At 42.0% G+C, this 22,680-nt stretch overlaps 1 protein-coding gene across 6 annotated transcripts in view; it reads left to right on the top strand.

Annotated features, from left to right (window-relative positions):
• LOC133562872 (phosphatidylinositol 3-kinase C2 domain-containing subunit gamma-like) overlaps window positions 1-22,680 on the top strand; it is a 74,098-nt gene that overhangs the window by 50,523 nt on the left and 895 nt on the right. For 5 of the 6 annotated variants that reach the window (XM_061916680.1, XM_061916678.1, XM_061916679.1 and 2 more), the window contains exons 26-32: window positions 2,056-2,165; window positions 6,584-6,752; window positions 9,599-9,717; window positions 11,746-11,842; window positions 11,917-11,983; window positions 17,974-18,053; window positions 18,126-18,251. In XM_061916680.1, coding sequence (XP_061772664.1) covers window positions 2,056-2,165; window positions 6,584-6,752; window positions 9,599-9,717; window positions 11,746-11,842; window positions 11,917-11,983; window positions 17,974-18,053; window positions 18,126-18,251 — 768 coding nt within the window. Of the gene's footprint in view, window positions 1-2,055; window positions 2,166-6,583; window positions 6,753-9,598; window positions 9,718-11,745; window positions 11,843-11,916; window positions 11,984-17,973; window positions 18,054-18,125; window positions 18,252-22,680 lie in introns of those variants that run through there. The other variant, XR_009808922.1, reaches the window with a different exon arrangement.

The following is a 22,680-nucleotide window of genomic DNA, read 5'->3' as shown; positions in this document are numbered from 1 at the left end:
CAGAGCGGTCAAGCGAAAACAGTTGGATTGGACCACGCACACAAAGTACATTGTATTATGCAGCGATCATTTCGAAAAATAAAGAACATTTTACCATTCTGTATTCTGAAGGCGTTCTATGTCGTGTGCTACTCCAGCATCAATATCAGCAGCGTCCTCCTGACCGTCACCGTCAGCGCCGGGTTCATAGCGGTATGGCTCTATCCCTTGTTGCGGTTGGGCCTTGCCGAGTGGTCTTGCCACCCCCACGGCTGCCACGGCGCCTCTCACAGCATCTTACCTATCTGAATTGCTCCCACTGCCCTCTAGTCCTTTTTTTTTTATAGTCCTTCACTATCGCTTGCCTTATCCACGAATCTTTCATCCTCGCTCAAATTAATGGGGGAATCGTCGCTTTCTCGTTCCGAATCGCCCTCGCTGCTGGTGGCCATGATTGTAAACAATGTTCAGATGTGAGGAGGCCTACAACCAGTGACGTCACGCGCACATCGTCTGCTACTTCCGGTACAGGCAAGGCTTTTTTATTAGCGACCAAAAGTTGCGAACTTTATCGTGGATGTTCTCTACTAAATCCTTTCAGCAAAAATATGGCAATATGGCGAAATGATCAAGTATGACACATAGAATGGACCTGCTATCCCCGTTTAAATAAGAACATCTCATTTCAGTAGGCCTTTAAAATCCTTTCATTTTCTCATAAATCGACAGTGCGCCTAATGTACGGCATAATTCTGACCTCAAAACAGTTATATTTGGTACATGGTGTAATGATAAGTGTGACCAGTAGATGGCAGTCACACATAAGAGATACGTGTAGACTGCAAAATAACGCCAGTAAGCAACATCAAAACGTTAAATGTTCCATTGAGACTATAGAACATTACACACGGCGTTTAAAAATCTGTCAAAATGTTTTAGTACGACTTCGGTAAGATATGAAGCCACACCGCTTGATTGTTGGCACATTAAGCATACAAGTTTTATTATGGTGTGTGTATAAGGACTGTAAAATGGCACCTCTTAGCAGACATGTTACTTGGCGTTTTGTTTCGCAATATTATGCAACTTTTCTTACCTTCTGTTACCTGCTGATGTGTATTGGGGATCTGCGTAAGTCCTGAAAATGTGCGCACATCCGCCATTGTAGGCTGTGATGACCCGTAGTCGAAAGCGTCTTCTTTTTTCTACCATCTTATGTGGCATTTATTCTCCGCTGTTGTCATTTCTAATATAAAGTAGTGTAAAGTTCATACTTGTATCTGTCAGTAAACTCGCCATGAAAGCGCTAAAACATACCGGTGTAGTGAGTTTACATTATTCATCCAAGGAACTTTAGTTATTAGAGAGTTCCGGTCAGACGTTTTTTCACGGGACACATTTCTGGCGTTGTTGTTGCACTAGTGAGCCACGGATTAGGGGATGCTGCTCCGTTATTGATTGAAGTAAAGTCTGAATGTCATTAAAACAGTTAGCTCCTCTTCTTCCACTCCCGTCCTTGCACGCTACACCAAAAATGACGGGGAGAAGACGCTGTCGGAGGTGAGTCACGTAAATAAGACCGCCCACAAAACGGCACATCCTGAAGCGACTGTCAGAAAGCGGCTTGAAGATGATCTGTAAAACATCATCTATGCAACATTTTGACCAAAGAACCACCGTTACATGTTATGTAGACCACAAAATAGTGTTTTAAATTTAGAAAAAAATCATAATATGACCCCTTTATATAAAAATAATCCTGAATAGACCCGCTCATGGACAGTGTGCCTTATAATCCGAAAAATACGGCACTTTTGGTATGGAATGTTAAAAAAATGCTCGATCAAGTGAAATTCCAAACAGTTAAGAATAGGAGGTATGAAAAACACAAACCTATTATTAACCAAAACGAAATATACTGCACTAATACATCAGCTGGTTTTTGTCATCGTTTCAAGGATTCTCTATTTAACCAAAAAATATTTTTTCCCACAACAGTACTGATAACATTAATACAGCCAACTTACAAGCGATGATCAAAACAAGAAGTTAATAAAACCTGTGTGTTGTCTGCAGATGATCAGTGCAGGAATGGCAGAACTGAAGGATACTAATGACCTGCATTATGTCCAGAACAACCTCAGACCTAACAACACGGACCTGGAAGCCACGTCCTACTTTACAAAGTAATTGAACGCATTAAAACACGCACACGCACGTTACTTCCCTTAATCCACAAACGCAGGGAGTTTTTTTTCAACTTTAAGAACAAAATAGAGAGGTATGGAGCAAAATTAGGGTCAAAAGTTTTGTACATGAAAACATATACTTTAAAACTAAAAAATGTCATTTCAATGGTGGATTTAGAAAATAAAATACCTCAGTGTATACAAAATAAAAATAAGTGCAGAAAAAAATGTTCAGGTAGAATAATTATGATTTACTCTGGTAATTATTTTGAATAAATTCTTCACTTTAATTTCTCATATTTATTATTTGAGATTCTGTTTAAGATTTTCTATTTGTTTTTTTAAGTTTCACTAAATATTTATTTTTTCTTTGGGTTCAGAATTTTGGCTTAAATTTCACATGGAGCGTGTGCCATCAACTAAGAGGAGAGTGGAATCATGAAAGAGCGAGATCACGTTGCCTTCAGGGAACGTAGGAACTAAGACAATTCCTCACTTTAATAAGGCTAGACCAGAGGTCCCCAACCTCTTATTATTTTTCCAATCAATTCACAATGAATTGATTGGAAAAATAATAATATAAAAAATAGTATTTAGCTGATGTTTCCCACTTTATGAAGCTGCCTTTGAATGCATCAAATGTTCTAAAATTTGCTGTCATAAAAGTTCAAGCAATGCTTGGTTCGTTTTGTAACGTGGTTCAAAGGTTTTTAACAGCGCGTCGTGGATTGTTTGATTGAAACCTTTTTTGGAACATTTTTTCTATTTTCCATAAATTAAAATGTCTTTAAATCAACACAACAGACACATGTTGGCAGAAGATATTTTTCCGTCAGCAATGCACACATTTAGCGACACACAGGAGCACTTTTAAGCAATTTATGCGTTTGGATCGGAAACAAGTAGAGATGTCCGATAATATCGGACTGCCGATATAATCTGCCGATAAATGCGGATATTGTCCAACTCTTAATTACCAATATTATCGGCCGATAAATGCCGATATTATCGGCTGATATCCCGATATTTTCCAGCTCTTAATTACCGATTCCGATATCAACTGATACCGACATATACAGTCGTTGAATTAACACATTTTAATGCCTAATATGTAATATCGGAAATTATCGGTCTCGGTTTCAAAAAGTAAAATGTATGACTTTAAAAGTCCGCTGTACGGATTAGTACACGGACGCAGGGAGAAGTACAGAGCGCCAATAAACCTTAAAGGCACTGTCTTTGCGTGCCGGCCCAATCACATAATATCTACGGCTTTCCACACACACAAGTGAATGTAAACCATACTTGGTCAACAGCCATGCAGGTCACACTGAGGGTGGCCGTATAAACAACTTTAACACTGTTACAAATATGCGCCACACTGTGAACCAAACAAGAATGACAAACACATTTCGGGAGAACATCCGCACCGTAACACAACATAAACACAACAGAACAAATACACAGAACCCCTTGCAGCACTAACTCTTCCGGGACGCTACAATATACACAACCCACCTTAACCTCGCCCCCCCCAAGCCCGCCCATTTTAAAGTCTTAATGCTCTCTCAGGATGAGCATGTCCCAAATTCCAAGCTGCTGTTTTGAGGCATGTTAAAAAAAATGTTGCACTTTGTGACTTCAATAATAAATCTGGCAGTGCCATGTTGGCATTTTTTTCCATAACTTGAGTTGATTTATTTTGGAAAACCTTGTTACATTGTTTAATGCATCCAGCGGGGCATCACAACAAAATGAGGCATAATGATGTGTTAATTCCACGACTGCATATATCGGTTGATATCGGATTCGGTAAGTAAGAGTTGTACAATATCGTAACATCGGCAAAAAAGCCATTATCGGACATCTCTAGAAAAAAGGATTGTTTTTTAGCACGACAAAAGTACACAAGCTGAAGATATACGCCCACCTACCCTTCACTTCAGAAACTGCAGGTTAACAACATACTTTGATTTAAAACACAATTTCATACAAGATACACAAGTATAGGGTCTCTCCATCAGTTTGGGCGGTTGGCTTGGAAAGGTTTGAAGACCCCTGGTGTAGTTTCTTATTCGTATTTACCTGAGTCCCCTGATTATCTCCCAGCTCCCCAAATAAATAAAAACAGGAGTGCAGTATCAGTTGGCTCAGACACTGTGTTTCCTGGTGATCGCAGACAAGTGTGGAGAATATGTGAGAACAAGTAACAGTAAGTGGGGCAAAAATGACGAAAATAAATGAAATAATGGGAAATATGTTGACCATGCAGATTGACTTTAATTTAATTGAATACTGGTGAGACATAAGAACGTCAGAGGATAAAGGACATGAGGCGAGACAGGGCACATTAAGGAGATAAAACTAGTAACATGTCACTGTTTAGAAGTCTCAGTTATTTTGTATTCATTTTGTGCCTGTCTTGGTTTTATAAATAAAACCTAACAAATAAATAAATAGCTTCAGATTACATTCCCTTAAGGTAACATAATAGTGGACCAGACCCCCACATCCTTTTTGCTAAACTGTGCGTCACAATCCCATTCCCCCAGCAGTTCAGAACAAGCTGACTATGCTAAATTTGGGCCAACAATCAGAAACTAGGAAGAAAATATTTTTCGAATCTAAAAAAGAAAGATATATAAAACTGTAAAAAAAATAGAAACTGTAAAGAAAACTATTTTAATGTGAAAAAAAAACAAGCTCAAATATTAAAATATATGAATGTGAAAAATGGTTATGGTTACAATGTGGTACATAATAATAATAATAGATTTTATTTGTAAAAAGCACTTTACATTGGGCAAACAAACTCAAAGTGCTACAGTGTATCAAAAAAATAAATAAAAAGATAATAAAAATAAATAAAAACTACAACTAGCACGCATATATTAAAAAAAAAGCTTTTTTAAAAAGAAGGGTTTTTAAGCCTTTTTTAAAAGCATCCACAGTCTGTAGTGCCCTCAGGTGGTCAGGGAGAGCGTTCCACAGACTGGAAGAAAGCCATTGTTGGTAGCTTTGTCCTCAGAGGTTGGAGGAGGTTAGCCTGTCCGGAGCGCAGGTGTCGTGTGGAGGATTTGGGGGTGAGCAGTTCTATGAGGTAGAGGGGGGCATTTCCATGGAGGCACTGGTGGGTTTGTAGGGAGACTTTGAACTCAATCCTGAGTGGGACAGGAAGCCAGCGAAGGGATTTGAGAAGTGGTGTGATGTGGTCGTATTTCCGCACTCTCATCATTACATATTTTCATGTTTTTATGAGCAGAAAGAAGTTTATTTAATCTCACCCCTTTTCCATTTGTTTGTTCAATTTACTGTAATCAATCTATAAAAAACATTCAATAAATAAATAATCCATCAATAAAGCTCTCATGAAAAAATAGTTTAAAAGTTGTGTATAAAATGGTCTAATTTCTTCGCTGAAGTTAAAGACGTGAATCAGAATTCTGCGTAATTGTACTTTGTAAACACTTTGAGTTTTTTGGTTGTTTTTTTTAACTGGATCAAATTTTTACTTTGTTTGAGTTATTTGCTTTTCATCCATTCCATAAATTATTTCAACAAAATGAAAATAAATCAATTATTCAAGAGAATTACCAGAGAGAATTATAATTATATATAACCTGAAAATAAGATGTGTGCATTTATTATCAGTTTCAACACAAAGATGTATTTTTCAAAACTCTACATTTAAAACTTGATTTTACAGTTTCAAAATACATTTGTCTCTAATTTAGCTCCATATAAAAAGCGTAATAAGAAATGTGCCTGGTCCAGTTTGCTTAAAACTAACATTTAACTTGTTCATATTTTTCCAAGACATTTTTGTTCTCCATTTTTATTCTCTATGTGTGCCTCTTTAATCATAGAGGTGACACTTAAACACAGAACAATCTTTAAATGACAATGCAAGCAAACTAAATATTGCAAGTGTCATTATGTAAAAGGTGTGGTAGGAACAGTGATCAGTAATATATATAGAGAAATGTAAATTATTAAATAAACTTAGCTTGTTCCTGCTCCTTTTTGGAATAACGCACCTAGTCTGCCAGAGCATAAGAAGACATCACAGATGACTTGTTACATTTAGCAAAAAATTAGACCCAACTAGATCCTCTCTTTTCTTGATTAGGGACAGAAGAAATGTTTGTTGTTCTAAAATGTCTGGTTTTTCATGTTTTTTTTACTCACTTTTTGCAAATGCGTCATAGCTAGTGATGCAAATTGAACAATGATGTGAGGAAACGCTGGCATTTTTATTCCTAAAGTTGTTTTAATTCCTTCCTTTTTTTTTTTGTATATTAAATATATATTGTTCACACAGCACACAATGTGGAAGAATCTTAAAATGTCACCACATTCATTCCAAAATGCTCCCGAATACTACATTGTATTAATCCACTGTGTTCATGGGACAGGAAGATCAAGGAGAGCATGGGTTCTGTTGCGGCCAAATTAAACTTCCTCACACACAGCATGGCCCAAGGGAAGAAACAAGGACCACAAATCAGTGATGGCGTCCCTGCTTCCAGCACCAACATCCAAGATGCTGTCATCCACGACCACAGCATCAAGGACAAAGTTGTGGTGAGACTGCGCAGATTTTCTTTTATTAAGTTAAAAGTTAAAGTAGCAATGACTGTCACACACACACACTAGGTGTGGTGAAATTTGTCCTCTGCATTTGATCCATCACCCTTGTTCACCGCCTGGGAGGCGAGGGGAGCAGTGGGCAGCAGCGTTGGCCGCGCCCGGGGATCATTTAATTGTGATTTAACACCCAATTCCAGCCATTGATGCTAAGTGCCAAGCAGGGAGGTATTGGCTCCCATTTTTACAGTCTTTGGTGTGACTTGGCCGGGGTTTGAACTGCCAACCTACTGATCTCTAGGCCACTGAGTAGTTTTACCTCCTATTTGTTTTGTAAATAAGGTTGACAGCCGTCCCTTGCCAAACAGAATCCTCTCGTGTTTATCGATGATTGTATTAAAGGCCTACTGAAATGAGATGTTCTTATTTAAACGGGGATAGCAGGTCCATTCTATGTGTCATACTTCATCATTTTGCCATATTGCCATATTTTTGCTGGAAGGATTTAGTAGAGAACGGCGATAAAGTTTGCAACTTTTGGTGCTGATAAAAAAGCCTTGCCTGTACCGGAATTAGCAGACAATGTGGGCGTGACGTCACGGGTTGTGGAGCTCCTCACATCTGAACATTGTTTACAATCATGGCCACCAGCAGCGAGAGCGATTCGGACCGAGAAAGCGACGATTTCCCCATTAATTTCAGCGAGGGTGAAAGATTCGTGGATGAGGAAAGTTAGAGTGAAGCACTAGAAAAAGAAAAAAAAGGCGGCGCAATGGGAGCGATTCAGATGTTATTAGACACATTTACTAGGATAATTCTGGAAGATCCCTTATCTGCTTATTGTGTTACTAGTTTTTTTAGTGAGATTATAAAGTCATACCTGAAAGTCGGAGGGGTGCAGTGACCGCCAGTGACTCAAGCCAATGGAGGAGCCAAAATGACAGCTGCTGCAGGAGGACGCTCCGATTAAGAGCCGACCTAATATCACAATTTTCTCATCCAAAAACTTGCTGGTTGACATGAGGTAGAGAAAAATGTTTGCTAAAGCTTACCAACAAACAAAGAAACACCGGCTGTGTTTTGGTTGCTAAAAGCAGCTGCAATCCACCGCTTTCCACCAACAGCATTCTTCTTTTATAGTCTCCATTATTAATTGAACAAATTGCAAAAGATTCAGCAACACAGATGTCCAAAATACTGTGTAATTATGCGATGAAAAGAGACGACGTTTAGCCGTAAGTTGGTCTGGGCTGATATGTCCGCCACAACCAATAATGTCACAAACACGCGTCATCATTCCGCGACGTTTTCAACAAGAAACTCTGCGGGAAATTTAAAATTGCAATTTAGTAAACTAAAAAGGCCGTATTGGCGAGGATGAAAGATTTGTGGATGAGGAAAGTAAGAGTGAAGGACTAGGAAAAGAAAAAAAGACTAGGGCAGTGGGAGCGAATCAGATGTTATTAGACACATTTACTAGGATAATTCTGGAAAATCCCTTATCTGCTTATTGTGTTACTAGTGTTTAAGTGAGATTATACGGTAGTACCTGTACAACCTGAAGGTCGGCCCCGCACGTTTCTTCAGCACCAGTCGACGGGTGGTGGCGATGCCCATCTCTGCCCTTCGCAAGGGACCCTCTTCGAAACACGATCTTTCGAAATGATCGCTGCATAATACACTGTACTTTGTGTGTGTGGTCCAATCCAACCGTGTTCGCTTGACATCTCTGCTCCATAGTAAAGCTTCACCGTCATATTTCTGGAATGTAAACAATGAAACACCAGCTGTGTTTGTGTTGCTAAAGGCGGCCGCACTACACCGCTTCCCACCTACAGCTTTCTTCTTTGACGTCTCCATTGTTCATTGAACAAATTGCAAAAGATTCAGCATCACAGATGTCCAGAATACTGTGGAATTATGCGGTGAAAACAGACGATTTACAGCTGGGAACGATGCTGGAACAAAATGTCCTCTACAATGCGCGACATCACACGCACGAGTCATTACACCGCAACGTTTTAGCAGGATTTTTCGGCGCAAAATTTAAAATTGCAATTTAGTAAACTAAAAAGGCCATATTGGCATGTGTTGCAATGTTAATATTTCATCATTGATAAATAAACTATCAGACTGCGTGGTCGCTAGTAGTGGCTTTCAGTAGGCCTTTAATCTGTCAAGGGATGCTCTTTCTCCCGTATTTTTGTTATTGTAAAAATACAAAAATTGGAAGAATATCAATATATTCCATCATTGGAATCTATTTGCTGCATGCTCAGTCTAACCCAATCGATGTCTGATTGCTAACTTATCAAACTGATTGCAGTTTTCTGGCATCTTTTTAATCTTTTTGCCTTGGCTCAAATCAGTCCTCCTCGGCCTGGCAGCAGCCAGCAATAACTTCTGGGAATCAGACTCCAAATGTGACTTTTTACCACAGTGACATTTTTCTGTTAAGAAAAAAAAAAAAAAAGACAAATTGGGAAGTTCGGACATCCTTTTTGTCTGAGTTACATGTGGCGATCAGGTCCAAAATATACGTGGTAGTATTGCTAGAAAAATAGGGTACATTTGTAGTCAAAGGGTACGAAAATGTGTGCAGATTGTGGGAGATTATAATGGTCATGTTATCCAAAAAGGTTGAAACCTCTTCAACATACAAGATGAGTCCAGTTGCCTTCATTCACTCTTTGTGGATACAAAACTCCTTTTACACAACTTTAAAACGTCAAAAACAATGGGATCGACCAGCTCTGCAAGGTTTTTAAAATGTTTTCCTTCAAGTGTTGACGACCCTAACTCTGCACCACTGATATAATATTGATGCTTATTTTTCCCCCCAGATCTATTATCTGAAAGTGACCATTGATGACGGCTTTGTCTATAGTGAAATGACCTTTGAGGACTTTGAGATGATCCACAAGCAGCTGCTGAAACACTTCATAGAGTCCACTCTGCCTCAGTGAGTCATAACACTAATCTGTCTGCTATTGGTGATTGTAAGCGTGTTTGCTAATATAAAAAATAGAGATGTCCGATAAAATCGGACCGCCGGTATTATCGGCCGATAAATGCTTTAAAATGTAATATCGGAAATCATCGGTATCTGTTTCAAAAAGTAAAATGTATGACTTTTTAAAAGACATTTGTGTCTCCCAGTCAGACTTGCCAACCCTCCCTGTTTTCCTGGGAGGCTCCCGAATTTCAGTGCCCCTCCCGAAAATCTCCCGCGGCAACCATCCTCCCGATTTCCACCCAGACAACAATATTGGGGGCGTGGCTTAAAGGGGACGGCGTGGCGAAGTTGGGAGAGTGGCAATCTGAGGGTTACTGGTTCAATCCCCACCTAGTACCAACCTCGTCACGTCCGTTGTGTCCTGAGCAAGACACTTCACCCTTGCTCCTGATGGGTGCTGGTTAGCGCCTTGCATGGCAGCTCCCACCATCAGTGTGTGAATGTGGAAATAGTGTCAAAGCGCTTTGGGCTCCTTAAAAAGGGGTAGAAAAGCACCATACAAGTACAACCATTTACCATTTACCATCACTGCCTTTGCATACCGGCCCAATCACATAATGTCTACGGCTTTACACACACACACAAGTGAATGCAAGGCACACTTGGTCAACAGCCATACAGGTCACACTGAGGGTGGCCGTATAAACAACTTTAACACTGTTACAAATATGCGCCACACAGTGAACCCACACCAAACAAGAATGACAAACAGGAAAAATACCTAGAACCCCTTGCAGCACTAACTCTTCCCGTTCCCGGCTATAAGTTGTCTGTTTTCATCGCATAATTCCACAGTATTCTGGACATCTGTGTTGCTGAATCTTTTGCAATTTGTTCAATGAATAATAGAGACGACAAAGAAGAAAGCTGTAGGTGGGAAGCAGTGTATTGCAGCCGCCTTTAGCAACACAAACACAGCCGGTGTTTCATTGTTTACATTCCCGAAAGATGAGAGGGAGAGCATGTCCCAAATTCCACGGTGCCGTTTTGAGGCATGTTAAAAAAAATTATGCACTTTGCGACTTCAATAATAATTGAAGCTGCAAGAAGTATTTATAGCCATCTTTTGTATTGAAGGAGGAATTGCAAACTTCCTGTTGATTTTTGCTCGAGGTTGTCAGTGTATGAAATATAGGTCTAAGTGCGACCTACATAGAGGTTTTTGTTTCATGTGTCTACAACATTCTTACTGGGAGTTAGAGGCACTTTTGTCTGTTTTCCTCCTAGGGAGCGATAGTGCACAATTTAGATTTTTTGTCTTTGTTTTTTTTAATTAGATCGCAATTTTTGCCAGTCCTAATGTGTGTGTTCAATTTGGTGAGTTTTGAAGCATGTTAAGTGGGGTCAATTACAGCTCAAAGAGGAGGCGGTATAATAATAAAGAATAATAATAAAAAGCTAGAAATTCAATAGGGTCCTCTGTCCTTTTGGGACATCAGTCCCTAAATATGGCAGTGCAATATTGGCATTTTTTTTCCCATAACTTGAGTTGATTTATTTTGGAAAACCTTGTAACATTGTTTAATGCATCCAGCAGGGCATCACAACAAAATTAGGCATAATAACGACTGTATATATCGGTTGATATCGGAATCGGTAATTAAGAGTTGGACAAAATCGGATATCGGCAAAAAAGCCATTATTGGACATCATCCATCCAGCCATCCATTTCTACCGCTTATTCCCTTTGGGGTTGCGGGGGGCGCTGGTCGCTATCTCAGCTACAAGCGGGCGGAAGGCGGCGTACACCCTGGACAAGTCGCCACCTCATCGCAGGGCCAACACAGATAGACAGACAACATTCACACTCACATTCACCCACTAGGGACCATTTAGTGTTGCCAATCAACCTATATTATCGGACATCTTTTATAAAAATACTTCTTTTCTGGTGTCATCATGCTAATTATCAGCACTGTGGCTATAATAAATACATTGAATGCAACGTACTTACCTTTTTGTTTACTCTTCTAGGTTCCCTTCCTGGTATATGATGACATTCACACCAAGCAGAAAGGTGTCTCAGTTGAATAAATACCTTAAACAGCTTTTTGAAGGACCTTGCAAGGGAGTAAGTTGTGTTGATCTTCTCTCTCGCTGCTCTCCTCGATGTTGTCAACAACCTTCCCAACTCTTTGCTTCCAGAATGAATTTGTGTGCAGCTTGTTTTTGGACGGACCCAAAAGAGATACTCAAGGAAATGTGGCAACAGGTGATTTTGCATGCACACACACAAACAAACTGTACAAACAATTGCCTTTACAGAGATAAATATTGGTTTTGAAACCACAAGGTGATATTTTCTCCCTCGGAAAATAGTCTGGAATTTCCAAGGCTATTTGCACATTCAGTAAAAAAAAAAGTAGCAATGATTGTCACACACACATTAGCTGTGGCAAAATTATTCTCTGCATTTGACCCATCACCCTTGATCACCTCCTGGGAGGTGAGGGGAGCAGTGAGCAGCAGCGTTGGCCGCGCTCGGGAATCAATCAACGACTTTGACACCTGATCTAGGAGCTGTGCTCACCTTCTCATAGGATCTGGTAGGATTGGTCTTTATTGTCATTGCAACAAGTACAACAAAACTTTGTTTTCAGCACAAACCTGTTCAAGATTAGACAAACAAACAGTGTTCAGGGTTACAGAACAAGAACGCTGATGGGTCGCCATAAGGCGCCCCGTAAATGAAGGGGAAAAGGTAAAACGCTGGGAAAGGATGAGTAAAAAAATACAATCTAGACTGAGCTCCTAAGGGGGGTCTAGTCTGGAGTGGGAAAAAAACCTCCATAGCAAAGCACATATACATATTACAATGTACATCTCCAGATATCTAGCAACAGAGGGGAGGGAGTGCGGGGCCATGGTGGCAGGTTGCAGCTCTCAGGCGCTGACCATCCTTCCATCACCACTATGGGATTTGTATTGGCGGGGTGGTGTGTGTGTGTGGCGTATATTTTTGTGGATGAATGTGTGTGTGTAGGCCTGCAGTGTGTCTCTGTTCCGCGGCCTTGATGTCGTGCAGTCGCTAGTCCAAAGTCAACAACAACATGTGTGTGTCCATGAGAGACAAGAAGGGAGTTTGTTGTGTCTTCGCTGCACTGTCCTTCGGGAGAGTCTCCAAGCCAGGGAAACAATCCAGGTTAGAATGTTTTGTATGCGAGTGAAAATAAAATTTGCTTTTCACTCTAGTGGCCTAGTGGTTAGAGTGTCCGCCCTCAGATCGGTAGGTCGTGAGTTCAAACCAAGTCATACCAAAGACTATAAATATGGGACACATTACCTTCCTGCTTGGCACTCAGCATCAAGGGTTGGAATTGGGGGTTAAATCATCAAAAATGATCCCCAGGCGTGGCCACCACTGCTGCCCACTGCTCCCCTCACCTCCCAGGGGGTGATAAAGGGTGGTGGGTCAAATGCAGAGAATAATTTCACCACAACTAGTGCGTGTGTGACAATCATTGGTACTTTAACTATACTCTGTGTCATTTCTGTCCATATTTGTATCAATCAGCCCACCCCACTTCACTTTCAAGAGAGCTAACTTAGCGGTTGGATTGGCTTTCTTGTATTCTCGGCCGCTAACAAAAACGCTACATCAGACCTGGACAAAATATGGCTCGTTTAGATTTTTCAATCCGACCCGCAGGACCTTCTACTTTTTTTTTTTTTCAAATCGGCCGATAAATGCTTTAAATTGTAGTATCGAAAATTATCGGTATCTGTTTCAAAAAGCTAAATTTATGACTTTTTGAAATGCCGCTGTGTACACGGGCGTAAGGAGGAGGACAGAGCGCCAATAAAACTTAAAGGCACTGCCGTTCATGCCGGTCCAATCACATAAAATCTGTGCCTTTTCACACACACAAGTGAATGCAATGCATACTTGGTCAACAGCCATACAGGCAGTGTTAATTTTGTTGACGAACAATTTTCGTCATAGTTATCGTCAACGACCTTTTTTTTCCTGACTAAAACGAGACAATAACTAAATCAATCAATCAATCAATGTTTACTTATATAGCCCTAAATCACTAGTGTCTCAAAGGGCTGCACAAACCACTACGACATCCTCGGTAGGCCCACATGAGGGCAAGGAAAACTCACACCCAGTGGGACGTCGGTGACAATGATGACTATGAGAACCTTGGAGAGGAGGAAAGCAATGGATGTCGAGCGGGTCTAACATGATACTGTGAAAGTTCAATCCATAATGGATCCAACACAGTCGCGAGAGTCCAGTCCAAAGCGGATCCAACACAGCAGCGAGAGTCCCGTTCACAGGAAACCATCCCAAGTGGAGTTGGATCAGCATCGTAGAGATGTCCCCAGCCGATACACAGGCACGCAGTACATGGCCACCGGATCGGACCGGACCCCCTCCACAAGGGAGAGTGGGACATAGGAGAAAAAGAAAAGAAACGGCAGATCAACTGGTCTAAAAAGGAGGTCTATTTAAAGGCTAGAGTATACAAATGAGTTTTAAGGTGAGACTTAAATGCTTCTACTGAGGTGGCATCTCGAACTTTTACCGGGAGGGCATTCCAGAGTACTGGAGCCCGAAATGAAAACGCTCTATAGCCCGCAGACTTTTTTTGGGCTTTGGGAATCACTTAATAAAAAATAATTTACGTGGACTAAGACGATGACGAGGTGTATTGACTTATTCGTCAACGAATAAAAACGAGACGAAAATGTCTGCCAGAGACGAGATCCAATCGGAACTCATTTCGTTAGGAAGAGGCGGGAGGAGTTGGGAAGAGAACCAATCAGAGCGACGTGGTAAGAAATGCAGCGCGAGGATTACGGGGAAAAACACAACAAACTTGAAGCGACATTTACAGTCGAATCATCCCGAAATCCACACACAGGTAAGCATTTTCCACAACATACAACTCACTCCACGTTATCCCGTTTATTACACGGCTTACTCGTGAAATACTACATTTGAGACATGAGTTTCATCAAAATACGAATTGTATCGGGGATTTTTCTGCTGTTTTGCTTTGACTTTCAGAAATTGAAGGGAAAGTTTACATATTACCCTTTAGTCGACTAAATCTACTGTAGTTTTCGTCGAATATAATCTTATATTTCGTCAACTAAAACTAGACTAAAACTAAAACAATTTAAATAACTAAATTACATTTTAGTCAAAAGACTATGACTCAAACTAAATCAAATTTTGCTGTCAAAATTAACACAGCATACAGGTCACACTGAGGGTGGCCGTATAAACAACTTTAACACTGTTACAAATATGCGCCACACTGCGAACCCACACCAAACAAGAATGACAAAACACATTTCGGGAGAACATCCGCACCGTAACACAACATAAACACAGAACAAATACCCAGAACCCTTTTGCAGCACTAACACTTCCGGGACGCTACAATATACACCCCCTGCTACAACCAAACCCTGCACCCCCCCTTTTTTTCCATAACTGGAGTTAAAGTTGTTTTTTTATCTTCTTTTATTTTGGAAAAACTTGTTTTTGATCAATTGATTGATTGAAACTTTTATTAGTAGATTGCACAGTACAGTACATATTCCATCAATTGACCACTAAATGGTAACACCCCAATAAGTTATTCAACTGGTTTAAGTCGGGGTCCACGTTAATCAATTCCTGGTAAAGTTACATAGTTTAGTGCATCCAGTGGGGCATCACAACAAAATGAGACATAATAATGTGTTAATCTGGAGAAATCACTCCACATAAGCGGCGTGGCCGGAAACCAACATTGAATGACCGGGACCTTCGATCCCTCGGACGGCACTGTATCAAAAACTGACATCAATCTCTAAAGGATATCACCACATGGGCTCAGGAACACTTCAGAAAACCACTGTCACTAATGGACCATGGATGAAGTACTGGCTGTCCAGAATCGGGACCCAGGATGGACCGCTCGCCTGGGTATATGTTGGGGACATCTCTACGCTGCTGATCCGCCTCCGCTTGGGATGGTTTCCTGTGGACGGGACTCTCGCTGCTGTCTTGGAGCCGCTTTGAACTGAACTCTCTCGGCTGTGTTGGAGCCACTATGGATTGAACTTTCACAGTATCATGTTAGACCCGCTCGACATCCATTGCTTTCGGTCCCCTAGAGGGGGGGGGTTGCCCACATCTGAGGTCCTCTCCAAGGTTTCTCATAGTCAGCATTGTCACAGGCGTCCCACTGGGTGTGAATTCTCCCTGCCCACTGGGTGTGAGTTTTCCTTGCCCTTTTGTGGGTTCTTCCGAGGATGTTGTAGTCGTAATGATTTGTGCAGTCCTTTGAGACATTTGTGATTTGGGGCTATATAAATAAACATTGATTGAATTCCACCACAGTATATATCAGTGTCGGTTGATATCGGAATCGGTAATTAAGAGTTGGACGAAATCGGAAATCGGCCGAAAAGCCATTATCGGACATCTCTAATAGAAAGTATTTCAATGGTTGGAATCTGTGCTTTTGGGTGTTATAGAAGTTATTACGGTAATTAGACCAGGAACAAAGCAGAGTGGGCGGGGTTTGTTTTCAGAGCAGCCAGCCAGAAACACCTGTGTCAGAAACAGAAAGCAGATTTTTACACGACAATATATCATAATGTAGTTGTTTATTACCCTTTGCCTTCATATTTTACTGGTGTTTTATGGGGATTTTTGTTGAGTTTTGCTTGATCAGCGAAGTAAAAGAGGAACGACGTTCATATGTTGTTAATATTCAGTGTTTTATCTTTCATAGTCGATATTGTAAATCTCACTTTATTTATTTTCATGTACTTTTCAGTAAAAAAACTGTAAAATTCCATTCCGTTTTTTTGAGGTGATCTATTTTTAGAATTCTATCGGACATCGTGACTTTTGCTGTCAGTGTTGCTGAAAAAAAGGACCCAAACAAACAAACTGTAAAGTACATTTTTACAGCTGAATGTGTATATATGTGTACACACTTACACTTTGGCCCCCCAGACACATTGTTTTCCTCTCAATTGTGGCCCCCGAGTCCATATATTTGCCCAGCTCTGAGTTACACGGTGTTGAGAACTTCCATCCATCCATTTTCTACCGCTTGTCCCTTTCAAGAACGTGTCACCTGCATCCATAATATCATCAAAAGGTTCAGAGGTTCAGAGAATCTGGAGAAATCACTCCACGTAAGCGGCATGGCTGGAAACCAACATTGAATGACCGTGACCTTCCTTCCCTCAGACTGCACTGTATCAAAAACCGACATCAATCTCTAAAGGATATCACCACATGGGCTCAGGAACACTTCAGAAAATCACTGTCACTAAATACAATTTGTCGCTACATCTGTAAGTGCAAGTTAAAGCTCTATTATGCAAAGCGAAAGCCATTTATCAACAACATCCAGAAACGCCGCCGGCTTCTCTGGGCCCGAGATCATCTAAGATGGACTGATGCAAAGTGGAAAATAGTTCTGTGGTCTGACGAGTCCACATTTCAAATTGTTTTTGGAAATATTCGACATTGTGTTATCCAGACCAAAGGGGAAGTGAACCATCCAGACTGTTATCGACGCAAAGTTCAAAAGCCAGCATCTGTGATGGTATGGGGGTGCATTAGTGCCCAAGGCATGGGTAACTTACACATCTGTGAAGGCACCATTAATGCTGAAAGGTACATACAGGTTTTGGAACAACATATGCTGCCATCTAAGCACCGTCTTTTTCATGGACGCCCCTGCTTATTTCAGCAGGATAATGCCAAGCCACATTCAGCACGTGTTGCAACAGCGTGGCTTTGTAAAAAAAAGAGTGCGGGTACTTTCCTGGCCCACCTGCAGTCCAGACCTGTCTCCCATGGAAAATGTGTGGTGCATTATGAATCGTAAAATACGACAGCGGAGACCCCGGACTGTTGAAGGACTGAAGCTCTACATAAAACAAGAATGGGAAAGAATTCCACTTTCAAAACTTCAACAATTAGTTTCCTCAGTTCCCAAACGTTTATTGAGTGTTGTTAAAAGAAAAGGTGATGTAACACAGTGGTGAACATGCCCTTTCCCAACTACTTTGGCATGAATTGCAGCCATGAAATTCTAAGTTAATTACGCCAGCAATAAAAGTGCTGTGGTTGACCAAATATATATTGTCTATTGTGCAACTCTAGGTTTTACAGTATTTTATTCAGATATAAGCTGATGTTGACAATATCACATTTGTGTGTCGACTACATTACAGGAGACTCTCCTCAAATCCAGCTCTTCATTTCTTACACCGACAGAAAGCTCTCCGTCCTGGTGAAACACCTGAAGAACATCGTAAGTTCCAATGACAAGATCAGCATGACATCCAGGTGACTTAACAGTCGGCACGGGGCTTGTTGTCACCAGAAGGCGCCAAACGGCTCTAATCCGGACGCCTACGTGGTGACGTGTCTGAGACCAGACCTCACGCAGAGATCCAGGAGGAAGACCAAGGTGGTGCGGAATCATGACAACCCCACCTTCAACGAACTGGTACAACTTTTATTGGACGTTCACTGCGAGGTCTGCTTGTTTGTTTCACGCTATTTCTGTAAACGTGGGAATGATGAATCCTGGGTAAAACATCCAACATTTAGTAGTACCCTTTTAAGTTACACACCCCGTTTCATTGTGAGTTGGGAAATTGTGTTAGATGTAAATATAAACAGAATACAATGATTTGCAAATCATTTTCAACCCATATTCGGTTGAATATGCTACAAAAACAACATATTTGATGTTCAAACTCATAAATGATAAATAGGTTGTACTTGTATAGCACTTTTCTACCTTCAAGGTACTCAAAGCGTTTTGACACTACTTCCACATTTACCCATTCACACACTGATGGAGGGAGCTGCCATGCAAGGCGCTAACCAGCGTCTTGCTCAAGGACACAACAGACGTGACGAAGTTGGTACTAGGTGGGGATTGAACCAGAGACCCTCCGGTTGCGCACGGCCACTCTTCCATGCGCCACGCCGTAAACTTTTTTGTTGTTGCAAATAATCATTAACTTTAGAATTTGATGCCAGCAACACATGACAAAGAAGTTGGGAAAGGTGGCAATTAATACTGATAAAGTTGAGGAATGCTCATCAAACACTTATTTGGAACATCCCACAGGTGTGCAGGCTAATTGGGAACAGGTGGGTGCCATGATTGGGTATAAAAACAGCTTCCCAAAAAATGCTCAGTCTTTCACAAGAAAGGATGGGGCGAGGTACACCCCTTTGTCCACAACTGCGTGAGCAAATAGTCAAACAGTTTAAGAACAACCTTTCTCAAAGTGACATTGCAAGAAATTTAGGGATTTCAACATCTACGCTCCATAATATCATCAAAAGGTTCAGAGAATCTGGAGAAATCACTCCACGTAAGCGGCATGGCCCGAAACCAACATTGAATGACCGTGACCTTCCATCCCTCAGACGGCACTGTATCAAAAACCGACATCAATCTCTAAAGGATATCACCACATGGGCTCAGGAACACTTCATAAAACCACTATCACTAAATATAGCTCATCGCTACATCTGTAAGTGCAAGTTAAAGCTCTATTATGCAAAGCGAAAGCCATTTATCAACAACATCCAGAAACGCCGCAGGCTTCTCTGGGCCCGAGATCATCTAAGATGGACTGATGCAAAGTGGAAAAGTGTTCTGTGGTCTGACGAGTCCACATTTCAAATTGTTTTTGGAAATATTCGACATCGTGTCATCCGGACCAAAGGGGAAGCGAACCATCCAGACTGTTATCAACGCAAAGTGTAAAAGCCAGCATGTGTGATGGTATGGGGGTGCATTAGTGGCCAAGGCATGGGTAACTTACACATCTGTGAAGGCACCATTAATGCTGAAAGGTACATACAGGTTTTGGAACAACATATCCTGCCATCTATGCGCCGTCTTTTTCATGGACGCTCCTGCTTATTTCAGCAAGACAATGCCAAGCCACATTCAGCACGTGTTACAACAGCGTGGCTTCATATTAAAAGAGTGCGGGTACTTTCCTGGCCCACCTGCAGTCCAGACCTGTCTCCCATGGAAAATGTGTGGCGCATTATGAAGCGTAAAATAGGACAGCGGAGACCCCGGACTGTTGAAGGACTGAAGCTCTACATAAAACAAGAATGGGAAAGAATTCCACTTTCAAAGCTTCAACAATTAGTTTCCTCAGTTCCTAATCGTTTATTGAGTGTTGTTAAAAGAAAAGGTGATGTAACACAGTGGTGAACATGCCCTTTCCCAACTACTTTGGCACGTGTTGCAGCCATGAAATTCTAAGTTAATTATTATTTGCAAAAAAACAATTATGAGTTTGAACATCAAATATGTTGTCTTTGTAGCATATTCAACTGAATATGGGTTGAAAAGGATTTGCAAATCATTGTATTCTGTTTATATTTACATCTAACACAATTTCCCAACTCATATGGAAACGGGGTTTGTAAAATGTTCATAAAATTATGATTGATAACATTTACTGAACTTAATTGCTAACATGAAAACAAGAACCATTAACGTATTTCTCCTTAAGAAAACAAAAAAAAAACGCCATTTCCCAATCTAAACTTGTATAAAAACATTACTGTTTGAGCAACTAAAATATTAAATTATGCACATTAACCTTACAGCTGGGGCTTTCTTAGAAATATAAATCGATACTTAAAGCAGTTTGACATCCATCCATCCATCCATCTTCTTCCGCTTATCTGAGGTCGGGTCGCGGGGGCAGCAGCCTAAGCAGAGAAGCCCTGACTTCCCTCTCCCCAGCCACTTCGTCTAGCTCTTCCCGGGGGATCCCGAGGCGTTCCCAGGCCAGCCGGGAGACATAGTCTTCCCAACGTGTCCTGGGTCTTCCCTGTGGCCTCCTACCGGTTGGACGTGCCCTAAACACCTCCCTAGGGAGGCGTTCGGGTGGCATCCTGACCAGATGCCCGAACCACCTCATCTGGCTCCTCTCCATGTGGAGGAGCAGCGGCTTTACTTTGAGTTCCTCCCGGATGACAGAGCTTCTCACCCTATCTCTAAGGGAGAGACCTGGAAACTCATTTGGGCCGCTTGTACCCGTGATCTTATCCTTTCGGTCATGACCCAAAGCTCATGACCATAGGTGAGGATGGGAGATCGACCGGTAAATTGAGAGCTTTGCCTTCCGGCTCAGCTCCTTCTTCACCACAACGGATCGATACAGTGTCCGCATTACTGAAGACGCCGCACCGATCCGCCTGTCGATCTCACGATCCACTCTTCCCTCACTCGTGAACAAGACTCCTAGGTACTTGAACTCCTCCAACACAAAATGAATTTGCGTGACATCACATAAACCGAACATGACACACTCAATACACTTTTTTTAATCCATCTATCCATTTTCTATCGCTTATTCCCCTTTTGGGGGCGCTGGCGCCTATCTCAGCTACAATCGTGCGGAAGGCGGCGTAAACCCTGGACAAGTCGCCACCTCATCGCAGGGCCAACACAGATAGACAGACAACATTCACACACTAGGGACCATTTAGTGTTGCCAATCAACCTATCCCCAGGTGCATGTGTTTGGAGGTGGGAGGGGCCTATCCCCAGGTGCATGTCTTTGGAGGTGGGAGGGGCCTATCCCCAGGTGCATGTCTTTGGAGGTGGGAGGGGCCTATCCCCAGGTGCATGTCTTTGGAGGTGGGAGGGGCCTATCCCCAGGTGCATGTCTTTGGAGGTGGGAAGGGCCTATCCCCAGGTGCATGTCTTTGGAGGTGGGAGGGGCCTATCCCCAGGTGCATGTCTTTGGAGGTGGGAGGGGCCTATCCCCAGGTGCATGTCTTTGGAGGTGGGAGGGGCCTATCCCCAGGTGCATGTCTTTGGAGGTGGGAGGGGCCTATCCCCAGGTGCATGTCTTTGGAGGTGGGAGGAGCCTATCCCGGGTGCATGTCTTTGGAGGTGGGAGGGGCCTATCCCCAGGTGCATGTCTTTGGAGGTGGGAGGGGCCTATCCCCAGGCGCATGTCTTTGGAGGTGGGAGGGGCCTATCCCCAGGCGCATGTCTTTGGAGGTGGGAGGGGCCTATCCCCAGGTGCATGTCTTTGGAGGTGGGAGGGGCCTATCCCCATGTGCATGTCTTTGGAGGTGGGAGGAGCCTATCCCCAGGCGCATGTCTTTGGAGGTGGGAGGGGCCTATCCCCAGGTGCATGTCTTTGGAGGTGGGAGGGGCCTATCCCCAGGTGCATGTCTTTGGAGGTGGGAGGGGCCTATCCCCAGGTGCATGTCTTTGGAGGTGGGAGGGGCCTATCCCCAGGTGCATGTCTTTGGAGGTGGGAGGGGCCTATCCCCAGGTGCATGTCACTAAAATTCAGGAAAATTAAAATGGAACAAGATAATCGCATCGAAACACTCAAAACTGACAAAGTAGCCAGAACAATATTATAAAACATTTTCCTCTGCCAAGAAAGTATTTTGTGTTAAATAAATCTTTGAAAAAGTTTTTACACATACAAGCATACTTGCCAACCCTCCTGGATTTTCCAGGGGACTCTAACGGCATAGCTCGGTTGGCCGTTGGTAGAGCGGCCGTGCCAGCAACGTGAGGGTTGCAGGTTCGATCCCCGCTTTGGCCATCCTAGTCTCTGCCGTTGTGTCCTTGGGCAAGACACTTTACCCACCTGCTCCCAGTGCCACCCACACTGCTTTAAATGTAACTTAGATTTTGGGTTTCACTATGTAAAGCGCTTTGAGTCACTAGAGAAAAAGCGCTATATAAATATAATTCACTTCACTTCACTGAATATGTCTGTGTGGAAACTCTTTTGGTACTGAAACGGTTCAATACAAACCGTTACACTCCTACCATATATCATTTAATTGTTTTGGAACTATGAACTGTATCGTTCCTATTCAATTAAAAAATTAATTCCACACGTGTACCAAACAAA

The sequence above is a fragment of the Nerophis ophidion genome, linkage group LG12, assembly GCF_033978795.1.
Source record: "Nerophis ophidion isolate RoL-2023_Sa linkage group LG12, RoL_Noph_v1.0, whole genome shotgun sequence".
Classification (NCBI taxonomy): domain Eukaryota; kingdom Metazoa; phylum Chordata; class Actinopteri; order Syngnathiformes; family Syngnathidae; genus Nerophis; species Nerophis ophidion.
The sequence above is the reverse complement of the archived record's forward strand: the minus strand, read 5'-3'. Positions and strand labels throughout refer to the sequence as shown.